The sequence below is a fragment of the Cryptomeria japonica genome, chromosome 6 (assembly GCF_030272615.1).
Source record: "Cryptomeria japonica chromosome 6, Sugi_1.0, whole genome shotgun sequence".
In the NCBI taxonomy this organism is placed as follows: domain Eukaryota; kingdom Viridiplantae; phylum Streptophyta; class Pinopsida; order Cupressales; family Cupressaceae; genus Cryptomeria; species Cryptomeria japonica.
The window spans coordinates 627,994,270-628,017,517 of record NC_081410.1 but is presented as its reverse complement, the minus strand read 5'-3'; the positions used below and the strand labels follow the sequence as shown (position 1 = coordinate 628,017,517).

General features: G+C 41.8%; 1 protein-coding gene across 1 annotated transcript in view; it reads right to left on the bottom strand.

Annotated features, from left to right (window-relative positions):
• The window catches only part of LOC131068685 (acetylornithine aminotransferase, mitochondrial), a 65,245-nt gene that overhangs the window by 29,758 nt on the left and 12,239 nt on the right, over positions 1–23,248 (bottom strand). The window contains exon 2 of the mRNA XM_058003929.2: positions 22,512–22,946. Coding sequence (XP_057859912.1) covers positions 22,512–22,946 — 435 coding nt within the window. The remainder of the gene's footprint in view (positions 1–22,511; positions 22,947–23,248) is intronic.

Below are 23,248 nucleotides of genomic sequence, written 5' to 3'. Positions count from 1 at the left end.
GACCACTCCCTGATGCTTTGCAAAGTTGTCTAATGCTTGGTCTCTCTTCTCCTCAAGGTGTAGCAACTATGAGAGACATGTCTGAATCCCATCTTCACCATCCAAATATTCTTGCAAGAACTGTAAAGTCGGGATTCTCAGCTGGATGGGAAACACTGGATCTTGTCTGTAGACTAGATGATAGGGAGATGTTCCCAAGGAATTCTTCACTCGCATCCTATCCGCCCAAAGAGCAAACCTTAGCTGCGTATGCCAGTCCTTGGGATTTTTGTCTAACAGCTTCTTGATAGCACTCAACAGAGTTTTATTTGTTGGTTCTACCAACCCATTTCCTTGGGGATAGTAATTCGAAGAGAATTTCAATGTGATTCCATACTCGAAGGCCCAGTTAGGAAACTTTAATGATGAGAATGCAGGGCCGTTGTCGCACACCAAGGCGTGTGGACATCCAAATCTTGTAATAATGTTCTCTTCAAGAAATTTGATTACCACAGCAAAGGTACACAATTTCAGGGTTTGGGCTTCAAACCACCTGGTGCAATAGTTTGTGGCAGCAAGGATGTATTTGTGTTGGGCTGAAGAAGGGGGGTTTATTGTTCCAATAAAGTCCAATCCCCATTGAGCAAATGGCCTTACTTCAATAACTGGCTGAAGTGGCATAGCAGGATTATTTTCTCGAACAGCGGCTATCTAACACGTGTGACATGCCTTCACATGTTGGTATGCATCCTTAAACAGTGTGGGCCAATAATATCTTGCCCAGGCAATCTGATGTGCTGTAGCCAAACTACCTCCGTGACTGGTTCCAAATCTACCATGAAACTATTCCATAATTTGTTTGGCTTCTTCTCTGCCTATACATCTTAAGTATATTCCTTCATGATTCTTCTTGTATAGGACAGCTCCTTGCAACATGTATTTCTGACTCTTCATTCTTAATGCCCTTTTCTGGATAGGGTTCAATTGCGGAGGGCCTCTGTGGTTCAGTAGATAGAAAACAACTTCATCGTACCATTCTCCGAGAGATACCTCTTCCAAAATATAAGTCTGTTGTATAAGTCCAGGCCCTGTCGTGGCAATTGTCTGTGCTAATGCTTGACCTTGGACTATCTTCATTGGTTGTATCTCGATATCATATTCTTGGATTGTGGCGACCCACTTGCCTCTTCTCTCACCCAATTCATTCTGCATTAATAAAGTCTTCACAGCTGCATCAGGAACAATGGCGAACACCTTGCTTCTCAATAAATAATGTCTGAACTTCTTAATACCCTTGACCAATGCATAGGCCTGTTTCTCCACGTTTGGTTACCTCAACTCCGCGTCTTTCAATGGAGATCTTATAAAAGCAATTGGATGTTCATCTTTCTCTTCATTCCTCTGGGTGAGGACCGTCGCGCAGGTATGTTCTGAGGCAAAGGAATACAAACAGGAAGATTTGGTGTAATCAGGGCTGACCAAGATCGGGGCATTGACAATTGCTTGCTTTATTTCTTCGAAGGTTTGCTTTGTTGGAGTTGTCCACTTGATCTTTGCTCCTTTCTTCAGCATGTCATTCAGTGGCTTTACGATTTCAGCGAATCCAGTAATAAACTTCCTGACGAAGTTAATCTTACCAAAGAATGATTTCAATTCTCTTTGACTGGCGGGCAGGCCGATCCTTGAAATGGCCTCAATGCGCTCTGGGTCAACAGAAATCCCTTTCTCGGAAATAACATGTCCAAGAAGTTTCCCCTCAGTAACGCCAAACATAAATTTCTTGGGATTCAAAGATATCCCGTACCTTCTACAGCGTTGGAAGATTTTCCTCAGATCATCAACATGATCTTCCCTTCTTTTGGAAAATACTGTGAGGTCACCCAAGTAAATTATTATGCATTTTCCCACTAAATCACGGAATGCTATGTCCCTTGCCCTCTGGAAGGTGGCCCCTGCATTGATCAAGCCAAATGGCATTCTTCTGTAGGCGAAGGTGCCCCACTTGGTGGTAAAAGTTGTCTTTAGTCTATCCTCTTCCTCAACCAGAACTTGGTTATATCCAAAGTATCCATCTAGGAACGACATCATTTGAGATCCATTGACAATTTGTAACACCTCGTCCAAAGATGACAGGGGGTAATTATCTTTCTCAGAAGCCCTATTCAGATTCCGAAAGTCTATACATAACCTTATTTCTCCATTTTTCTTCCTCACCGAAACCAGATTGGCGACCCACGTCGAGTGCCTGACTGGAAATATTATCCTTGGTGAGAGCAATTTCTTAACTTCTTGATAAATCAGCGGTTCTAGCAATGGATTCACAAGCCTCTGTCTCTGACGGAATGGCTTGCTTCCTGGCTTTAATGGAATCGTGTGGGTGAAAAGGGAAGTATCATAGGTTTTCAAATCCTCATATCCCAATGCGATAACATCGGAGAATTTTTTCAGGTTCTTTAAAACTCCTTCCTTTTCTTCTAGTTTGCAAGCTTTCCCAATGAACACATTCTTTGTTTGTCCATCTTTCCCCAGGTTCACAGCTTCACATTCACTTCCTTCTGTAGTTTGATTCCTGCTCAACCTATCAGGATCAAAGAGTCTTTCCAACTCAATCATTCCACAAGGGATAGTATTTGTTTTCAAGTTCATTATCACGTCGGCATCAAATTCTGCTTCTTCAAGCTCCTCTTCATAAACACATCCGAGTTTGTAAGAAAATCCAAGATGTGTTTATCATCTTCGAAGACTTGGAAGTTTCTAACATTATCTGGCACAGAGGGAACTGAAGTTAATTCAACTGTAAATTTCTTCAAACCTTCCATGGCGAGGGGCTCCAAGGAACTGGCTGCTTGAGCCAATGCATTTGCGGCCTCATTGTCACCTCTGTGTATCGTCTTGATGTTGAATGCATCAAAACTCTCAATCAGGTCCCATACTCTGTTACGGTAGCGGCACAGCCTTCTGTCATGACAAGCATATAACTTCCTTACTTGCCGCACCACAATTTGTGAATCTCCCAGCACGTGTAAGGTCTTTGCACCCTTCTGGATTGCAAGGAGCAATCCATGGACCAATGATTCATACTCGGCTACATTGTTAGTGCAGGGGAATTGTAGCCTGTATGCCGCCAGGTAAGCTTCTCCAATTGGACTAATTAATTCAATCCCAACGCCACTCCCATTCTTGGATTTGGATCCATCAAACCTTAAGGTCCACATTTGATTAGCATTTTGGATTTGGGGTGGTTGAAGGGCTTCTTTCTCCTTTTCTTCCTTTTGAGAATCCTTGTGATCTGGAACTACCCTAGAAGGGGCTCCAGGATTACTGGTCTCTACCATATTTGCTATTGCTGGGTTTGAGGGGACCACTTTTACTACTTGCTCAATAGCAAGTTTACACATCTCGCAGGTAAGTTCTGAATGGAAGGTGTCATGGATTCTGCACCAATTGGGTAGCAATAGATCATGGGTTCCAATGCCTTTGCCCAACTGGGTTTCTTGCTCTACACTTCTCATGACGAACTCTCTGAAACTATCAAACATATCCTTACCTCCACCTAGTTGTTCTTCAAGATCATCTTCAATAAGAATCTCTGTGGAATCAGGCATTTCTTCCCTTCGTTCCATCTCTGTTGAGCCATGCAGCATCAAAATCTCCTCAACCTTGGGCCTGTAAGTACCCAAGTCGGTCTCCAGAAACAGGATCTCATTGCCTTCTCCATATTCAGTGATTGTCGGGCGCAATTTGGGCGTGCTATCAATTTTGATTTGGTTGGGAACGCCCTTCCATGGAAGCCACATGTGGGAAAAGTCAGTAGAGATATATCCATTTAACTTCCTTGACCAATCTCTACTTAGCAGCATGCCATATCCGTCCGGGATGTCCACCACTAAAATATCAATACAACTCTGCACCCTAGGGTCGGCGGCCAATTGCATGTGGATGTTGTTGAGCTCCCCAACAACGGGCACTTCAGTTTTGTCCAGTTGTGTGACCTTCTTGTTTGTATGTAAAGGCATTAATCCTAGTTTCTGGCACACTGCCAACGGCATTACATTGCTTGAAGCACCAAAGTCTATCAGGCAATTGTGTAAGAGTTTGCCAAAAATCCTGACAAAGACCAGAAAAGGAGCAAGCTCGTCCCTTCCTGTGTAACAAATTGTGGGCTTCCTCCTCTATTCACTGTCGTTGATAACTTCTTGGTTTCTCACCTCTTGCTGTGAGTCTTGACCCGTAGCCAGTGCCTGAATGATTTTAGTAAAAGTTGGCTTCACAGGTTCACTGACCTCTTGAGTCTTTTCTTCTTTCTTTGCTGCAGGGGTTCTTTGCAGAGCCAGTTGAATTGTCGCGGGATTCTGCTCTTGTGGATCACAGGGAGAATTTTGCACCATTCCGATAAAGCTTGGTGTCTACTGCGGAGCGTCGAATGCATCGGGAAAGGCTGGTGGTACATTTTGAACAACGTTTGTGTTCGATGCCAGGTTTGAATTGTTGGGCGTATTCCTTTGAACATTCATTATGGTTTGCGGGACACTTCTTGGTACTGGAGCATCGCTCAGGCTTCCCAACAACGAATCTCTCACCTCAAGGATTTTCATTAATTTGAACAAAGGTAAGCTTATCTTAGTCTTCTTGAACTCTTCCAGAACGTAAGAGCTCAATCTTTTTAACTCTTCCCTGGGAGGAATATCTTGTTGTCTCTTTTCTGCAGGTTGAGCGGATGGCTGGACTCGTTCACTCTGAGGAGCAGTTGCTTGCCTGTACTCTGGCGAATCCCTCGACGGACTAGGAACATTGTTGGCATTGGGATTGGGAGGAGTTGAGAAATTATTTGGAGGTATAGAAGATGTGAGCGGCTCATGGTTCCAATAATTTCTCTGATATGCCCTTGGAGCGGCATTCCCATTTGTTTGTTGAAATGCTTGAACTTCGCCAACCGCCTCCACTAAAACACTATTATTCAACGGAGGGAAAATGTATCCATCTTTAACCTGAGATTCCTCAGGCGAGACTTTTGAGGATCCATGATATCCTGGGGCCTCCACGGGGCCATTTGTCGATGCTGGTGGGAATTTGTAAGATCCCTGTGGTGGCGTATAATCCTCAAATTCAAGTGGGAATCTGAAATCCTCTAGAATAAGGGCCTGGTCATATCTTTGTGTGGGGACTATCTCATATCCCGTTGTTGGAGGATTTTCAGGTCCTTCGGAATTCTTCATTTCCTGTCGGAAAATATCAGCAGCTACTTGAAATTCATGACATTGTAGCTCAGAATGCTGACTTGTATTGTGCAACCTACACCAAGTTGACAAGGCGGCTTCTGCGAGGAATATTTTCTCTGTCGGCCTATTTTCGAAGGGTGGCAGATTGTCCAGCGGTGAAGGCACACCCCCATTATTTGGTGTTGTGTTCCATGCTTTCTTATGGAACCCTTGGTTATTATTGTTATTTTGAAAACCATGATTGTTGTTTTGATGCCCGGTACTATGTCCTTGATGGTTTTCATGATGGTTTGGAGGGTTATTATGATACCCTTTGTTGCCTCCTTGGTATGGCTGATAGTTTCTCTGCATGCTTTGCATCTGGTTATTCTGATTTCTAAGGTAAGTCACTTCAGTAGACAGCCTTTTCACTTGCTCTATCAGTTCTTTCATATCATACCTTTCTTCTTGAGTTCTGGATGGAGTGGTTGTGTTTTGTAGATAGACCGGCTGCGATGGCGGGGCCTGTGACATTGGGGCCCCCAAGTGAGGCACTAACTGATTTGCTGGCACGGGAACTAGATTAATAGAAGGGAGATAATTTGCTACACCAACTTGTGGATTATAAGGCATCGTTCCTGCAGCAGTCGCTGGTGATCGTAGGCTAATCTTGAAAGCTTCATCATAGGCCGCCTTCAAATCAGCGGGGTTGGTTTGCTGGACGAACATAGAGGTGAAACAGTCCAGCGCAGCATAGTATATATTTTTGGCTGCTTCGTCATTCACATTGTAAGGGGAGCGTAGCCTGGAGTAGGCTCTCTGGAATCTGTTGTTACAGGCACCGATTGGCTCCCGTTCTTGTCTCCTTACTTCGATAAATTGCCGATACACTTCTGCTGGGGAGACAGGCAATCTGAACTTCGCCAAGAATGTGTCTTTCATTTGTTGCCAAGTCCCAACAGAATCCACCGACAGGTTGATGTACCAATAGAACGCCTCTTCACCCAAAGAATATGGAAATAGTCGGCAGGCGACATCCTTGTGTTGGATATCTCTATTCTGGAGAGTATCTTCAAATACTTTAATATGTTCCTCAGCAGTACGATTGACATCATTAATGTAGAACTTGGTGCAAAAATGCTCCGGGTTCTTTGGCATGTTGTGATATGCGATAAAAGAAGCGAGGGGTGAGGCATTCACAGGACGCCAATTCAGTCCCGGAGCTTCTTGTTGTTGTTATTGTTGCTGCTGTTGTTGCTGTTGGTGTGCCATTGCAAATATCGGATGCTGCTGAACAATTGGTGGTGTTGGTGCTTGAATGAATCCTTGCTGAATACCTGCACCAGCTACTCTTATTATTGTTCGCTATGACAGTGGGGTCTGGAACAAACGGGTAAGATCTTCAACACTTGGTGAACCTTGACTTGAGGATACGGTTTCCTCCTTCCCACGTCTTGGCTTGAATGTAAGCTCTTGGAATTCTTTTGGTCCTGGGGTAGATCGCAGAATCCTTTGATGTCTTTTTGGTGAGAATGAATTAATACACTCTAGCTTCTTGGATCACTGTAGGCGAGGATAACGTGGAGCAAGTGGAAACCTTTGGTTGAGCAAATCTCTTTCGATCTCAACAGCGATCTCAATAGCCTTCTCTCGTTCTCCTTGCAATACCAGCCAAATTTCGTTGTACTGTTCTTCGCTTCTACTTATCTTCAGAGCAAAATTAGCTAAGTCAACAATGATATCCTCCTGATGATCGTGAAATCCCAAACCAGGCTGCAAAACAGGAGGTGAACTTCTAGTGTCGGGTAGCACCATCTTGAGTCATAACTTCTTCTTTGAGCAATAGAATTTCTTCTTTCAAATGAAATCGGCCTTCCTTCTAGCGCCAATTCTGTTGACGTGTTTTTTATGACCGCGTCTAACACATAATAAAGTCACCAATGGTCACCTTATCCTCTCTTGATCAAGATTAATCCGTATGCTAGGATTACTTAAAGTTCAAACAGCTAATTTCCAAGGTTCCTTCAGTGCGTGGATGTGACTTAGTTGTTTGATGGGTTTGCTGATAACCCAAGGGGCCTTACGTATTTGCAATGAAAGCTCTAATTTTGAACCTTTTGGGTTTTGAATTATGCAGAAAGTAAATAAGAATAGGGTAGAGGAAAACTAGGCTAAGGCTAACTTAATCCTAAGAACAGGAGACGAGACAACTTGCGCAAAATCTAACCACGCTTCGCTTCGCTAGCAACGCACAACTACACGAAGGCGGTGCAATCTTCAAAGGGTGTGTTAAAGGTTTTCAAATCATCAAGAGAAACCATCAAATCGAACAATCTCTTTTGATAATCGAAGTTAAACATACACATATAACGGAGGCTCGGGCTAACTTTACACGGTATGCAACAATCAACTACACACCAAAAGTATGAACACGAATTTTGCAACAAGCGATCCTATCAAATCCAATTTGTCTAACAGCATGAAAGCAAATCTAATCTATGAAGAGAATGAGACCATGCGAGCTCCAAAACAACACAAGAACACACCAACAATTGAACAATGTATTAAGTGTTTGCTTCAAAAACTCTTAGCAACAATCTCTGACGATAGTCTCTCCTCATTACAAATGAGGGGTTCACCCCGTTATATAGGCCTCAAGCCATGATTACATGCAAAACCCTAATTAGGGTTTCCCTAAAGATTCCCCACTCAAGGTGCAACAAGGTGGGAATCTGCAATTAATAACCCATTATGTCCTTGCACAATTAATTAAAAGAGCCTAAAATAGCGCCCACTCAGCACATTAAATGCCTCATGATGTTGACCATGCCCAGAATATAACCGACACCATCATAAATGCCCATCATTCTCCAAGTGACGGCAGCATGCACAAAGAATCTGTCATAAAACCATAATGAGAAGGCGACATGCAAGGAGATTCCCTATCCGGTGGTGACAATGCATTGACTAGTCCCACGCCTAGTCAATATTCCTTCAGCAATAAGTACGCCATCACTATTCAGTCAAAAGACTTTCGTCCAAAAATGGACGACCATTATCTCGTTCATTAATGGCATATGCAATGAATCTACCGACGATGGCTTCTAGTTCTCTGATGGAGACATTTGGCACATTCTCAATGTTGAATTCCATCAAGGCAATTTCCTCTTCGCTTCTGGAAAAGAAGCTTTCCCACTCTGCCATGACTTCTTGCGTTTTCTTCATCATACTGGAGAATGAAGAAACATTTGCAAAATGTCCCTTAGGGAACGAACCGACGAAGAAGAAATCGTGCAACTGGGATTTCAAAGAGTTCACCGTTATTCCTCCGTCACTAAGTTTCCTTGAAAATAAAGCTTCCATGGCACTAAGGATTTCTTCCTGTATCCCTCTGATAGACTCCTTCAAGGTGACAAAATCAATGCTGAATTTGTCAAGGGTGTTTTTTCCCGAACAGATGGCGTAGAACCATCAGGGAAAGTCATAGGCTTCATTCTCTTGGATCACTTCCCGTCCACCAGAGTTTGCCTGGAGTTTTCGTCAGAGCCCTGAGCTAGGAAATGGTTAAGTCTTGGTAAACATCTACATCCTCCCATAGTCCTTCTGTTGTCTCCAATCTGCTTAGGAGGGCCACGAACCTCAAATGAAGCTGAGCTAGATCCTCAACGAATTTTCCTGCCTCAGCATAGACATCCTCTACCCATTCCTGGGAATTTTGTGCCATTGCTCTAATAAGTTTTGCATCATCAACTACTTCCTTGGGAAGGAAGGGAGGATAACCTTGAGGTCAGGAGAAGAATGCATTTCAGACTCCCCCTCGAAACCATCAAAATAAGTGAAATTCATCAGGTACCGGATCAGGTGAAGGAAGATTCAGATTTGCCGCAACCCGGATTCGAGAAAGTGAAGGATCAACCTATCCAGTTGCCAGATTGGTCAGAGCCTGATGTAGATGATTTGAACATCTTAGCTAGACCAGTGCTAAAATTCACTAAGCACTGGATTGACAGGCAGACAAGAAAGTTTGTGGAAGACAAGGTCCATCTGACATACCAACTAATGGGAAATCTGGACTCCCACAGTGAGGCAACTGAAAGCTCTTCACAGGTAGGAAGAGAAGCCCGGATGGAAAAAGGAAAAAATGCCCCAAAGAGGCCAAGGGCAACAAGGATGAAGGATATCCAGCAGGAAATCCCACACGAAGTTCAACAGGAAGCTCAGCAAGAGGAACCTCCACAAAAAAGAGCAAGGACAGGAAGGGAGCACTCACCGGTTAGCACCTCGAGCGTACGGAAAGTGGTGATGTTTCCACATCCCACAGGCCCACTTCCAGGGAACGTTCCAGCACCCGATATACTCGGCATCAATGCTTCACAAGGCCACCATCAACCGAGAGGTCAGAGGCAAGAAAGTCCCCGGCACCAGGAAGAAGTTCGCCAGGATAGTGTTGACGTGTATTTTGTACACAATCATACACAGAATAAAATACCCAAGGGTACCTTATCCTCTCTTGAATAAAATCTCTAACTGCGGAAGATATCGCAAGAAGGATCAGTTAGGGTGACTTCAATGTTCTTTTAAGTAGGGTCTCTACGTGTGGATAAGCACCAGTGGCCGTTGTGATTGCTGTTTCATCAAGGGGTCTTACGCCAAATCCGAACTGCAGGAACAGGGTTTCCTAATACTAACAAGCTCTCAAAAAAGATTAAAAGAGTAGGGCTTGCAAGAGATAAAGTCTAATCTAATCCTAAGAATGACTCAATGTGGACGAGACTTCGCAAGATTCTACCAACTTCAATATTGCCATAAAGTAACAACTCGATTGAAATTGATGCGATCTTCTAAGGTAACAAATGATTTTTTCAATTCATCAAGGATCATAAACACTACCACGAAGGCACATGTCCAAGATACAACAATGATTGAAAGTTTAAGTGTTTCAAGTTGATCCAGTTGACCACACAAGGCGTTCCTACAATCAGCAAGAAGCTAGTGGTTTGGAAAGTGAACCTCATCGACGATCAAGTCCAACACTTTGTCCTTCAAATTAAAACACTATTTTGATTGAGAATGATTCAAGAAAACGAACAACCATGAAGATAACCACAAGAATTGCAATAAAACACCATAACTTCAATATTTTATTGATCTCAAAGCCATCATGAACAACAATTGTTTGAAATTCCTTCTTCAAAGCTCAATCTTGCTACAAAATACTTGCTTATATCAAATTGCTAATCTCTAATCACTAATGCTGATATCTAATCTCTAGTTTCTAGTTCTAGTTACAAAAATGAAAAGAAATGAGGGTATATATAGCATCCTCAATTACAACGAACGGTCCAGATCAAAATAAGATCAATGGCCAAGATTATGACACCTAAACCCTAATTAGGGTTTATTACAAATAGCCCCCTTTTTACTGAACAATATTAAATGCATAGCCAAATATTAAATTTGGCACGAAAATCTAGGAGACATAGACCAATGACAATTAAGGTGCCACATCATCTATAACAACCTCTCATCTAGAATCTTATTCCCTTTCCAATGCTCTTTTTTAGCATATGCAATGAATCTAGACACGATTCCTTCGATCTCAGCAATTGGAATCTCAAGAAGATTCTTCATTCGTTCTTCTAAGTGGATGACCTGATCGAAAGCCTTGAGAAGGGCAGCGTCCCATTCAAGTTCAGGTTCTTTGATCTTCTCAATCAGGAGCATGGTAGCAAACATCTGGTCCCATTGCTCATCTGTAATAATATTCTCATCTTTGCAAAAGATGACCTTGACTCTATCTTCTAATTCTTGCAAATCCACATCTGTCTCAACTTCGATCCTCCTGCCAAGAATAGTACGTCGTACCTCAAACACTCTGTCCTGGATCGGGTGGATAACCTCCTCAACATGGTTGCATCTAGTACTGATGTCCTCGAAGAGAACTTCCTTCATCTGGAGTAAAGTCGACCACTGAAGTAAACCATGAGGTCCTCCATCCATTATCTTTTCTTGCACTAGGACCTTCCTTGATGTTTGTCTGATTACTTGCAAGACGGGAATGATAACATCTTTAGTATGAGCAAAGGCAGCTACCGTTATCATCAAGTTGTGGATGACCTCAAGAACCTGAATAGCTCGGTGAATGGTCTGCATCATCCTTGTTGCAAATTCAATAGCAACTGTATGGGATTTGTCAATCCATGAGCTCATAAGCTGAACCAAACTCCTGACTCTCTCTGCCTTGCCAACTGATTCGAGGGGAAGTGCTTGCGCAGGAGATACTGCTGGATCCTGACGCCTCAAAGGCTGATTGAGATGGCTAAAGTAGCCTCTCCAAGCACTGACCTCTCGCTCAAGCTTCCTATTCTTTTCCATTTCTTCTCTAAGCTTGTCCTTAAGTGCCTCAAATGAATCAGTGGCATCATCCAACGTCTGCTCGGCTGTGAGTGGACCAAGCTCAAATGTCTCTACATCATATTCCTCTGCGAGGATCTCACCTTCATACTTGTCCACTGCTGGTGTAGCTATCTGTAATTTCCTAGATCCTGTCTCATCTCTGATCATCTTGGACATCTTAATGGCTTTCCTCCTTTCTGTCACTTCCTGAGAATTTCCAACAAGGCTCTCTAAATCAATCACATTATCTTCGTCCTCGATCACAATCACCCTTGTTAGTCTCTCTTTTAACCAATCTGGAATGGCAGATCTTGTTTCTCTAACCTGTATCTCATTAGGCAATGTTTCTTCTTTTCTGAGAGGAGATGTTACTTCATTATCTTCCTTATCTTCATGTAACTCATTAGCTTGGAGAGACCCACTTGGTGACCTTCGAGGTGCCTGTCCTTCTTTATCGTTCTGTACCATTGATTCCATAGACTCCTCTATCTCAAGTGTCCTCTTCTCAGGTCGAGAAGATGTGCCGGATGAACGATCTCGATTGGCCTCTTGCTTCTTCTTGGAAGATTCTCTTTTCTCAGGTCTCTCTTTCCTCTTCGAGCCTCTTGGAGGGGGATTGCCCTCACTTACACTTCGAAGGTTGCCTTCGCTTGCATTTCTGGGATTAGGATTACCCTCACTTACACTTGCTCCTCCTTCAACTGGTCTCTCTTCCAAAGTGAAAGTCATAGATATGCCTTGCTCTCTCAACTTCTGATGTTGTACATCAACCCATCTGCGAGTACAAAACAAGACAGGAGCCATCAAAGCATCTAGATCCACAACCTCAGGTTCATTCCAATCTAGCCTCACTGATTTGCTTTCTCGATCATAAGATGATTGGAGATGTCTAGCACTGTCCTGAGCTTGGTCGGCTACTCTGTAAATTTTGCATTTCCTGATGAAGTCTAAAGGCAATCTAGAATGCATCTTTCTTTTCACTTCAAGGTCATCCAAGAGATTCATCACAAAGTCTTCTATCTGAAACTCATGCTTATATTTTCTTCCGACTGTCTCCTCTATATACCCATATGGATCAAAGTTCTCTCTCAAGGCAAAGAATGAAAATGAATATAAAGCTAACTCTTTCTCTACATCATCCATGGTTAGAGCATTAGGACATACCTCAACTGAATTCCCTAATATGATAGGCACGGGAACTCCATTTCCATGTCTGTGTCTGAATACTTTCACATAAGCGGCCAACTGTCTTGTTACCTCAAGTAACACAATTCTGTCTGTCGGATATCTCGGCAACATATAGGGAGGTGAAGGACATCCATGAACTCTAATATATGTAAACTTCTGAAATTGGATGAACCAAGCACCGTACCTCTTTACAAGCTCTTGTGCATCCTGAGATAGCCGATTGTGAACCCCGCCTTGCAATATCCTAGTGATGTTCATCGTGAATGTATCATTGACTAACTTGTAGTTACTTCCTAGCGGATGATGCAAGTGAACATAGGAATCACAAACTCTGACTTCCCCGGGCCCTCTTCCGATCACTCCTCTGTGAGGTAGTCTTGCATACTCAAAGCTCCTGATCAAGGCATATATGATATATGAACTCATGTGAAAAGACTTGGTAGCCTTCAATCTCCTTAACTGTACGTCTAAGCAATGGCTAATCATTCTAGCCCAATGGATTGTTCCTTTTCCCTGAACTATCACTTGGATGAAGTAGAACATCCACTTCTCAAAATAGAAGGCTTGAGGAGCCCCTGTAACTCGGTTGAGTAATGTTATCAAATCTCTGTACTCCTCCTGGAAGTCGATCCTATGTGGTGTGTTCGGGATCTTGCTCAGGCGAGGACGACTCTTGAGTAACCAGTTCTTATTGATGATGCTTAGGCAAGTGTCTGGATCATCTTCGTACATGGACCTGGCTCCTTCTAAGCTTTTATAAATCATATCTTTATGTTCTGGCAAGTGAAGAGCTTCACTGATAGCTTCCTCTGAAAGATAAGCAAAAGTGTCTCCTTCCTTGGACACTATCGATCTGGACTGTGGATCATAATGGCGAGCACACTCGATCATCAACTCATGGCACTGGATTGCTGGAGGGAAGCCGGCCGCCTTAATGATACCACTTTCAATTATTCTCTTTGCGACAGGTGACGGCTTGCCAATGTAAGGGACCTCTCGAAACTACTTCGTACTGAAGTTCCCCAAGTTAGTATCTCCAATGTTGCTCCACTTCGACACGATCTTGGTCTCCAATTCTTCGTTCTTCTGATCTTCCTTCATGAGAGCTGGACGACTGGTGGATGCTCCCGCCTTTGGGGTCGCCATTGTAACACCTACACAACATTTCATAATGAGAAATAGATTTTGCAATGTAAAAATATAGATTAGATTAAAGATTGAATTTAGGAAACTTCATGATAAGTCTTTGAGTTATCATTTCCTAAATACGATTGAGCTACTAGAAATTTCAAAATTTCAAAATTCAAAATTTAAGATCAATACTCAAAATTCAAGACAAGGGAAGACTTCGCCATACCTCACTTGAGAACTAACTCTAAAATGCAAAAATAGGAAATTCGCTTAGGCAAAAATGAGGTTTGAAGATTTCAACGTGATCTTCTTCTAGCGGATGCCTCTTCCTTATCAACTTCGCCAACTTGGAGGGTCCTCAACGTCTTGATGACAAATTCGCTCTACTTGAACACAAACCAAGTTCGCACTCCCCTTTTGAATGGAAATTTCGCACCTCCTTGATGAAATTCGCACTTCTTCCTTGTCTTCTCCAAATCGCATGCAAAGGAATGTTTAAATGATGATTTGAAAATGCAATAATTCACCTCCTTATATAAGCGCTTACCCTCTTAATTTCCCCTAGGCCGACTTTTGGAAAATAAAGCAATTAAAAACAAATTTTAATAAAAATAGGGGCCGACCTTATAAAATATAAAAATAAAATCCAAGCGCTCACCCTTTTATTTAATTAATTAATTAATTAATTTAAATGCCTTCGTAAATAATTATTTCGATTTTTTAAAAGGCAAAATTAATTATTTAAATGTTTCATGCGCAATTTTTAAATGCTAACTTAATTGAATATTTCAAATTTTATCGATTTTAGCATTTAATATAATTTGAAAATTATGTTAGCGCCAAAATTTGGGAGATGTAAAGAGGTACAAACCACATCGCCCTGGTCCCTGGGAGAGGGACAGGAGCGAACTTTGCATTTACCCCTTGGCCTTTATCTTCTAAGTTGCCAAATTGATTCGTGAGGTAGGCAATGATCTCCTTGTTTGTTTCACACACGCCAAACTTCTTCTTTGTAAAGCAAATTTGTCCTTCAAGTGGTTTTCGCCCTGGTCCTTGACTGGAGGACAGGAGCGAATTTAGTTTCTAGCTCAAATTTGTGATCTTTTAACATTCATTTCTTGTTTATCACCTTTCAAATGACATTTTCAACCTTGTATAACTTTGCTTTGATGTGATCTAGGAAAGGAAATGATTGATTTTATGAATATCGCCCTGGTCCTTGACTGAAGGACAGGAGCGAATTTGCCTCTTTGCTCAAGTTGATCACTTTTTGACGTTTGGTTCCTTGCATATCATCTTCTCAAAGACATTTTCGACCCTGTGTGACCTTGTGTGACCTTGCCTTGACGTGGTTTTTGAAAGAAATGGCCAATTTAGTGAATATCGCCCTGGTCCTTGACTGAAGGACAAGGGCGAACTTTGGTCTATAGTGCAAATCTTCCATCATATTGATATCAATTTGTCTTCAAGGCGTAAAATGACGTCCTTTATTCCTTCTTGAACACTTGAAACGAACGTGGCCTTCAAAATTTAAGCATACTTAGAGATTTCGCTCTGGTCCCTAGGAGAGGGACAGGAGCGAACTTAGGTGATTTCATCACATTAGGCGGTCTTTGCAACTTCATTCTTCGTCGAGGCGTTCCAAACATCATTGCCTCCTTGTACCTTGACTTGGAGTGACTTAAACTTGGAGGGAAATGTTAGATAACCTTGATCTCGCCCTGGTCCCTGGCTGAGGGACAGGAGCGAACTTGTAATTGTAGGCTCAATCACTTTTTGCCAATGCTTAAAACTATCTTCAACGGACTCGTCATGCTCCCTTTCATTCACCTTTGACATGGAATTCGTTTCATCTTGGCGAGAAATTTGTCTAAGGAAGAAATCGCTCTGGTCCCTTGGAGAGGGACAGGAGCGCCTAGGATAACATGGACTTCACTTGGCGTTTTTGTAATCTTCAAATTATCTTCAATGGGTTCGTTACGCCTCTTGCCTCAAACTTAAAACTTACTTGATCTTTGCCCAAAACTTGCCTTATAAGAAAAATCGCTCTGGTCCCTGGGAGAGGGACGGGAGCTATCACTAAAATTCGCCCTGGTCCCTGGGAGAGGGACAGGAGCGATTTTGCTTCTATGGTCAATTTCCCTTATGATGGCAGTTTCAAGTTATATTCAACTGAGATGTACTTCCTTTGTTCTTCTCAAATCGCGAAATCGTTCAAATCTTGCAAGGGCAAGGCAATTTTGGATTTTAAGCTCCAGTCCTTCAGTGAGGGACAGGAGCGAACTTGCTTCCTGGCACATTTCTTTGTTTGCGAATTTCTTCAAATTATATTCAATGGAAAGAACATGCCTCCCTTTATCTCTTCCAATCCAAAAATCGTCTTGATCCTGCAAGGACAGTAAAATTTTGAGAAACAAGCTCCGGTCCTTCAGTGAGGAACAGGAGCGAACTTTGTCCTTGAGGGCAAACGTTCAACTTTTCTTCGCAAACGACTAAGTCTGGACGCTCCGTCATGTTGATTTCACCTTTCATTATGCCCTTAACGCTTTAGTTTGATCAAAAATGAGGTCAAAATGGCCTAGGCAAGACATTTCGCCTTGGTCCCTGACTGAGGGACAGGAGCGATTTGACCTAAAACTCCAAAAATTTGCCATTTTCGAATCTCAAAATCCTCAAAGCTTTCCATTTACGTTCGACTGCATCCCCTGGCGACCCTGCACAAGACAAATGAAATAAATTAATAACCAGGATGCATAAAATATCATTTTCGCCCTGGTCCCTGGCTGAAGGACAGGAGCGAACTTGCTTCCACAGGCCAAAATATCAAGTTTTTAGGACCTCGGTCACTTCACAAGGCAAAATTAGGTTATTTCCAAGGCCTGGGATCAATTATCAAAATTTCCAAAATTTGGCCAAAATCACTCAAACAAAATTTCAAAATTCCATCATTAACACTTAGGCAAAATTTGGACTTGCATTAAAAATCTGACTGAACCTAGACAAACTCATTTGACCCCCTGACAGATTCACCTTACTTCAAAATTGCACCTTACGAGAGGAAGCTTAACAATCTTCAAAATTGGACTGGACTCTGGCTTAAAATCATCGAAACGGAAACCCTAAGGCTTAACCCTGGTCCAGACGACTGACTCACCTACTCAAAACCCTAAAGCAGAGAGAGAAACAGGCAAAACCGAGCAAAAAGAGGGGGGTCCCCATTTTAATGGGGCGATGTGTGAAATGGTCACAACAGATAGCTTCGTGGAGACTATCCTCGGTGAAATGGAGGAAGAATCTCAGGAACAGGAGCATGTAGAGGATCATAGCCATTCCATCCCCACGCCAGATTGGTTGATAGGCAGATTGGTTGATAGGCAAATTGGGGAATGAAGCAGAAGGAGGAACCAATCCTGCTCAGGAGTTAGAAGAATTATTGAAGAGGATGGATTGACCACCGGAAAGAAAGGCCCCCCGGAAGTTTTCCAAGGTGGTCAGGGAAGAATCTGGATCCCAGACTTTGCACATCGCTGAACCTGCAGTGGATAAAGATAGGAGTGAGATTAGACAGGAGGATTACGTCATCAGACAGGTTGATCTTGGCCATGTTTCCACCGGTCAAGTAATGGGAGACTTTGACGATTCCTCCTTAGCCATGAAGGAGAAGTTGTTGAAATCAAAGGCAAAATGTAAGCGGCTGAGGGAGGAAAATAGATTCTTATGCGAATACCTTAGGAGTTTCAAAAGACCCTCAGGGAAGCAAGTCCTTCATCCACTCCTCCCCTCCTTCCCAAGGAAATAGTTGATGATGCAGAACTTATTAGAGCAATGGCACAAAATTCCTGGGAATGGGTAGAGGATGTCTATGCTAAGGCAGGAAATTTTGTTGAGGATCTAGCTCAGCTTCATTCGAGGTTTGTGGCCCTCCTAAGCAGACTGGAGACAACAGAAGGACTATGGGAGGATGTAGATGTTTACCAAGACTTAACCATTTCCCGGCTCAAGGCTCTGACGAAAACTCCAAGGCAAACTTTGGTGGACGGGAAAGTGATCCAAGAGAATGAAGCCTATGACTTTCCCCGATGGTTCTACGCCATCTGTTCGAGAAAAAACACCCTTGACAAATTCAGCATTGATTCTGTCACCTTGAAGGAGTCTATCAGAGGGATGCAGGTAGAAATCCTTAGTGCCATGGAAGCTTTATTTTCAAGGAAACTCAGTGACGGAGGAATAACGATGAACTCCTTGAAATCCCAGTTGCACGATTTCTTCTTTGTTGGTTCATTACCTAAGGAACATTTTGCAAATGTTTCTTCATTCTCTAGTATGATGAAAAAAACGCAAGAAGTCATGGCAAAGTGGGAAAGCTTCTTTTCCAAAAGAGAAGAGGAAATTGCCTTGATGGAATTCAACATTGAGAATGTGCCAAGTGTCTCGATCGGAGAACTAGAAGCCGTCATCGGTAGATTCATTGCATACGCCATTAATGAACGAGATAATGGTCGTCCATTTTTGGACGAAAGTCTTTTGACTGAATAGTGATGGCGTACTTATTGCTGAAGGAATATTGACTAGGCGTGGGACCAGTCAATGCATTGTCACCACCGGATAGGGAATCTCCTTGCATGTCGCCTTCTCATTATGGTTTTATGACAGATTCTTCATGCATGCCGTCGTCACTTGGAGAATGATGGGCATTTATGATGGTGTCGATTATATTCTAGGCATGGTCAACATCATGAGGCATTTAATGTGCTGAGTGGGCACTATTTTAAGCTCTTTTAATTAATTGTGCATGGACATAATGGGTTATTAATTGCAGATTCCCACCTTGTTGCACCTTGAGTGGGGAATCTTTAGGGCAAACCCTAATTAGGGTTTTGCATGTAATCATGGCTTGAGGCCTATATAACGGGGTGACCCCCTCATTTGTAATGAGGAGAGACTATCGTCAAAGATTGTTGCTAAGAGTTTTTGAAGCAAACACTTAATACATTGTTCAATTGTTGGTGTGTTCTTGTGTTGTTTTGGAGCTCGCATGGTCTCATTCTCTTCATAGATTAGATTTGCTTTCATGCTGTTAGACAAACTGGATTTGATAGGATCGCTTGTTGCAAAATTCATGCTCATACTTTTGGTGTGCAGCTGATTGTTGCATACCATGCAAAGTTAGCCTGAGCCTCCGTTATATGCGTATGTTTAACTTCGATTATCAGAAGAGATTGTTCGATTTGATGGTTTCTCTTGACGATTTGAAAACCTTTAACACACCCTCTGAAGATTGCACCGCCTTCGTGTAGTTGTGCATTGCTAACGAAGCGAAGCGTGGTTAGATTTTGCGCAAGTTGTCCCGTCTCCTGTTCTTAGGATTAAGTTAGCCTTAGCCTAGTTTTCCTCTACCCTATTCTTATTTACTTTCTGCATAATTCAAAACCCAAAAGGTTCAAAATTAGAGCTTTCACTGCAAATCTTCCGTACAAAAATCTTTGAGCTTGCATAAGTTTTCTTCAACATACGCAAGGCCCCTTGGTTTACAGCAAACCCATCAAACAACTGAGTCACATCCACGCACTGAAGGAACCTTGGAAATTAGCAGTTTGAACTTTAAGAAATCCTAGCATATGGACTAATCTTGATCAAGAGAGGATAAGGTGACCGTTGGTGACTTTATTCTGTGTTAGACGCGGTCATAAAAAACACGTCAACAGTACCTTCCAAAGGTACAGGAGCGAATTCTCATGAAAAGCCCTATACCTTGCTATGAAACCTAAGCTAAACCCTTTTAAAGGTCAAATTGGTTAGAAGAGGGGTTGAAAATCAAGGAGCAAAGCAATGAGGATCAAGTTCAAGCATGAATTGATCTAAGAAGGCCAATTCGCTCTTGTACCTCTCAGAGGGAGAGGAGAGAATTTCCTAGAGGCATGTACCTTCCAAAGGTACAAGAGCGCAATGTGTTGAGCGAAGGTACCTTGCATAAAGTCATAAAAGAAATGTCTTGGAAGTATCTTTAAGGATAATTTAAGCCTTGCAACATCATCAATCTCCTAAAAATCATATGAATTGAGCAAGCCTTGATCAATTTTTGTCTAAACTTGATGCATTTCTTAGAATCGCTCATGTCCCTTCCAAAGGTACAGGAGCAAATTGCTCAAAAAGTGTGCCCTTTCCTCCCCACTTCAAGCAAATTGATTTAAGTTCTTGTTGATAGTTTGGAGTGAGAAATGCCATGAATATATCATGTACTTAACACCATCTTTTGTTTGTTTTATAGATCAACAAGATCAAGCTGGAGGGAGATCAGGCAAGGACATAGAGGATCTCTTCAAGCTTCATCATCATCAAGGACACTTCAAATGCGTGGAAGAAGACTCAAAGTGCTTCTAAGTTGAAAGACTTCAAGTGTTCAAGCAATAGAGCAAGCTTTCCTCAAGGTCCTCATTCTATCACATGAAGAAATCACAAGATGTCAGAAGAGAGATCATACAAACATTTCGAGGCGATTTGAGCTACCAGAGAAGGAGTGACTTGACATGACTTCCTACCACCACTATACAAGATCAAAGAGGAAGCTTCATCAAACACAAGAGAATCAAGGAAAGGTTCATCAAGTACATCAAGGACGATGGAAGATCAACCAAGGTCATCCCAGAACACGAGTATAGGACAAGGTGGTATCCCAGTCACTATTCTTCCAATCAGAATGACCAAATTCAATGAACCACACTTATGCACGAAGGCACAAACTCCGATGTACCTACCCTCGACATTCATTGGTCCACATAAACTAAATGTAATTTTCTCATTGGCTAAAGGAGTTTGTTATAACAAACCCTAATTAGGGTTTTCATCCTGAAATCCTAGCCATTCATTGTCAATTAATCAGAGCCATTGAAATGTAAAGAGCTCTCTATATAAAGCTTTGGCTCTAAATTTGTAAACGATAATAGCTAATAGTAGTAGTTAATAGTCAATAAATAGTCTAAAGAGAATAGAATAGAAGTTAGAGTAAAGTAGGAGAAGGCAGAAATTGTTTCCTAAGTTGTAAATGAACTCTATTTTCATTGAAGTTATGGTGAAGTGAGTTGTTTCTTTACAATGTGCATGGTTTCTTGTTGGATCCCCATGTTAGATGATAAATAAATTAGATTGAATGAAAGAAGTTGTTGAATGTATTCATGTGGAAGTCGGTTAGTCCATACCACTAGCCTCTTACTGATTGTGAGTGTGCCTTGTATGGTCAACTGGAATAACATGAGCTTAACCTCGAATCATCCTACACTCATTGTTTATGCATTAACTTGAATGGTGATCAATGTTTGGCGGTAATGGTTCGAACATCTTTGAAATGTCCTTAGAAGATTGCACTGAGCTTGTGTCAAATTGTTCAAGTTGATGGTGAGACCTCACTCGGTAGGGTTCCATATAGTCATTCACCCATCTTCTTACATTCTAGGTCCTAGCGTAGATTTCTCAAACCCTATTTCTTTTGCTTTTTTTAATCTTCCAGTCGAGTAGATAGGACCTAAGCTCCAGCGAATCAAGCATTCAGGCATTCGAATGCAAGTCCCCTTGTGATTCCAGCATAATCACATCAAGCCAATGAGCTTATCCACACGTAGAGACCCTACATACCAGAACCTTAGAGTTATTTCGATTGATCCTTAGGTAAATCTTCAGCATTCGAATAACTTTGTTCAAGAGAGGATAAGATACCTTGGTATTTTATTTTGTGTTCGCATGTGCATAAAAAACACATCAACAGATACCACTCTCAGATCAATATTCACAATATAAAGACTCAAGAAGAGTTACTGATTTTTCACAAGAGTCTCTGATATTTTCTATATACTGAGATACTGAATATAATATATTTCTTTGATTATATATATATATATATATATATATATATATCGACCTACAATCCGTAATAATATGTCTCTTATAAGAGGTGAAAGAATCACCGGTGCAAAGTCTCATCGCATACCCCATAAGTCGACCATTACTCTTCACGAAGGGAAAAACATGAGCCACGCATAATGAGCAGTTACACCACCGACAAGAGAGGAAGGCAACGAACGAAATCCACATGGAATAGGAACGGATGCCAACGCAATATAACTCCACATCAGATAGAAACAGCTGCCAACGCAGAACACAAACACACACGCAACCACTAATACAAAGATGAAGAAGATGCCTTGAGAAATTTCGCACATAAGAAATCGGAGCTTGAACAGAACACAGATAGAAGAACTCTCTCGCAGCTACGGGAACTTCAACAAGAACATCACTTGCTACATTCCAAGATGATATAATGTCATCAATAGACATTCAATTCCAGGTGATATTTCTAAGGATTGGTCAATGAATTTCACTACTCAGGCATAAAATGTTCAAGTGAAAATCATAAAATGGCGAGCGAAACTTTTAGCTCACATCTATGACACTAAAAAGACAGACAGCCAATGCATGAATTATACAAACCCAGTTACAGTGTGCATGCAAAGAAGCAGATACATAGCCAACTTATCTGCCAATCATTAAATAGAGATACAAGAAAAGAGCATACATTTTCTAGCACTAGCAGGATACATCTCAAAAACAAAATTTCACTTCATTTACCTCATCAAAAACAAGCAAGGCACCTGCATCATCACAGAGGGTGCGCAATCCTTTCAGAAATTCATTTGTAGCACTGTTTATGCCTCCCTCTCCCTGAACAGGTTCAACAAAAATGGCAGCTGTATTACCCAGCTGAATTGTTCTTTTTGTTGCTTCCAAATTTCCAAACTCCACAAATGTCACTCCAGGCATGACAGGTTCAAAAGGAGTTCTGTACTTCTCTTTGCTGGTCATAGCAAGGGCTCCCATTGTTCTTCCATGAAAGCTATTTGTGAAAGAAATAAATCCTGTAGCATGTTGTTTTTCATTTTGATTTAAAGCCTCTTGGTACTTCCTTGCAAATTTGATTGCTGCTTCATTAGCTTCGGTACCAGAGTTTGCAAAGAAAACCCTGTCAGCAAATGATGATTCAACAAGACGCTTTGCAAGCTTCACCTGGTACAAACAATACAAAGACAAGATGATTCAAAATAGCACTAAATAAATATTGAGATTCGCACACTGTCATTCTTTCAGGCATACATTTTAAGTGCATCAATACAATTGCATAGCTTTTAAGGGTAATACCATTTCCAGACATTGTCTTAAATGTTAGAACTATTAGTGCATTAGGAATCTGGCTATCCACACACATTTTCATTGAGAAACAATGTAGTAAATTTGCATTTGAACAAATTCTCTTCAATTGTTAAGAGTTTGCAAAATGCCTTTGCAGCTGTGCCTGAAATGAATGATGC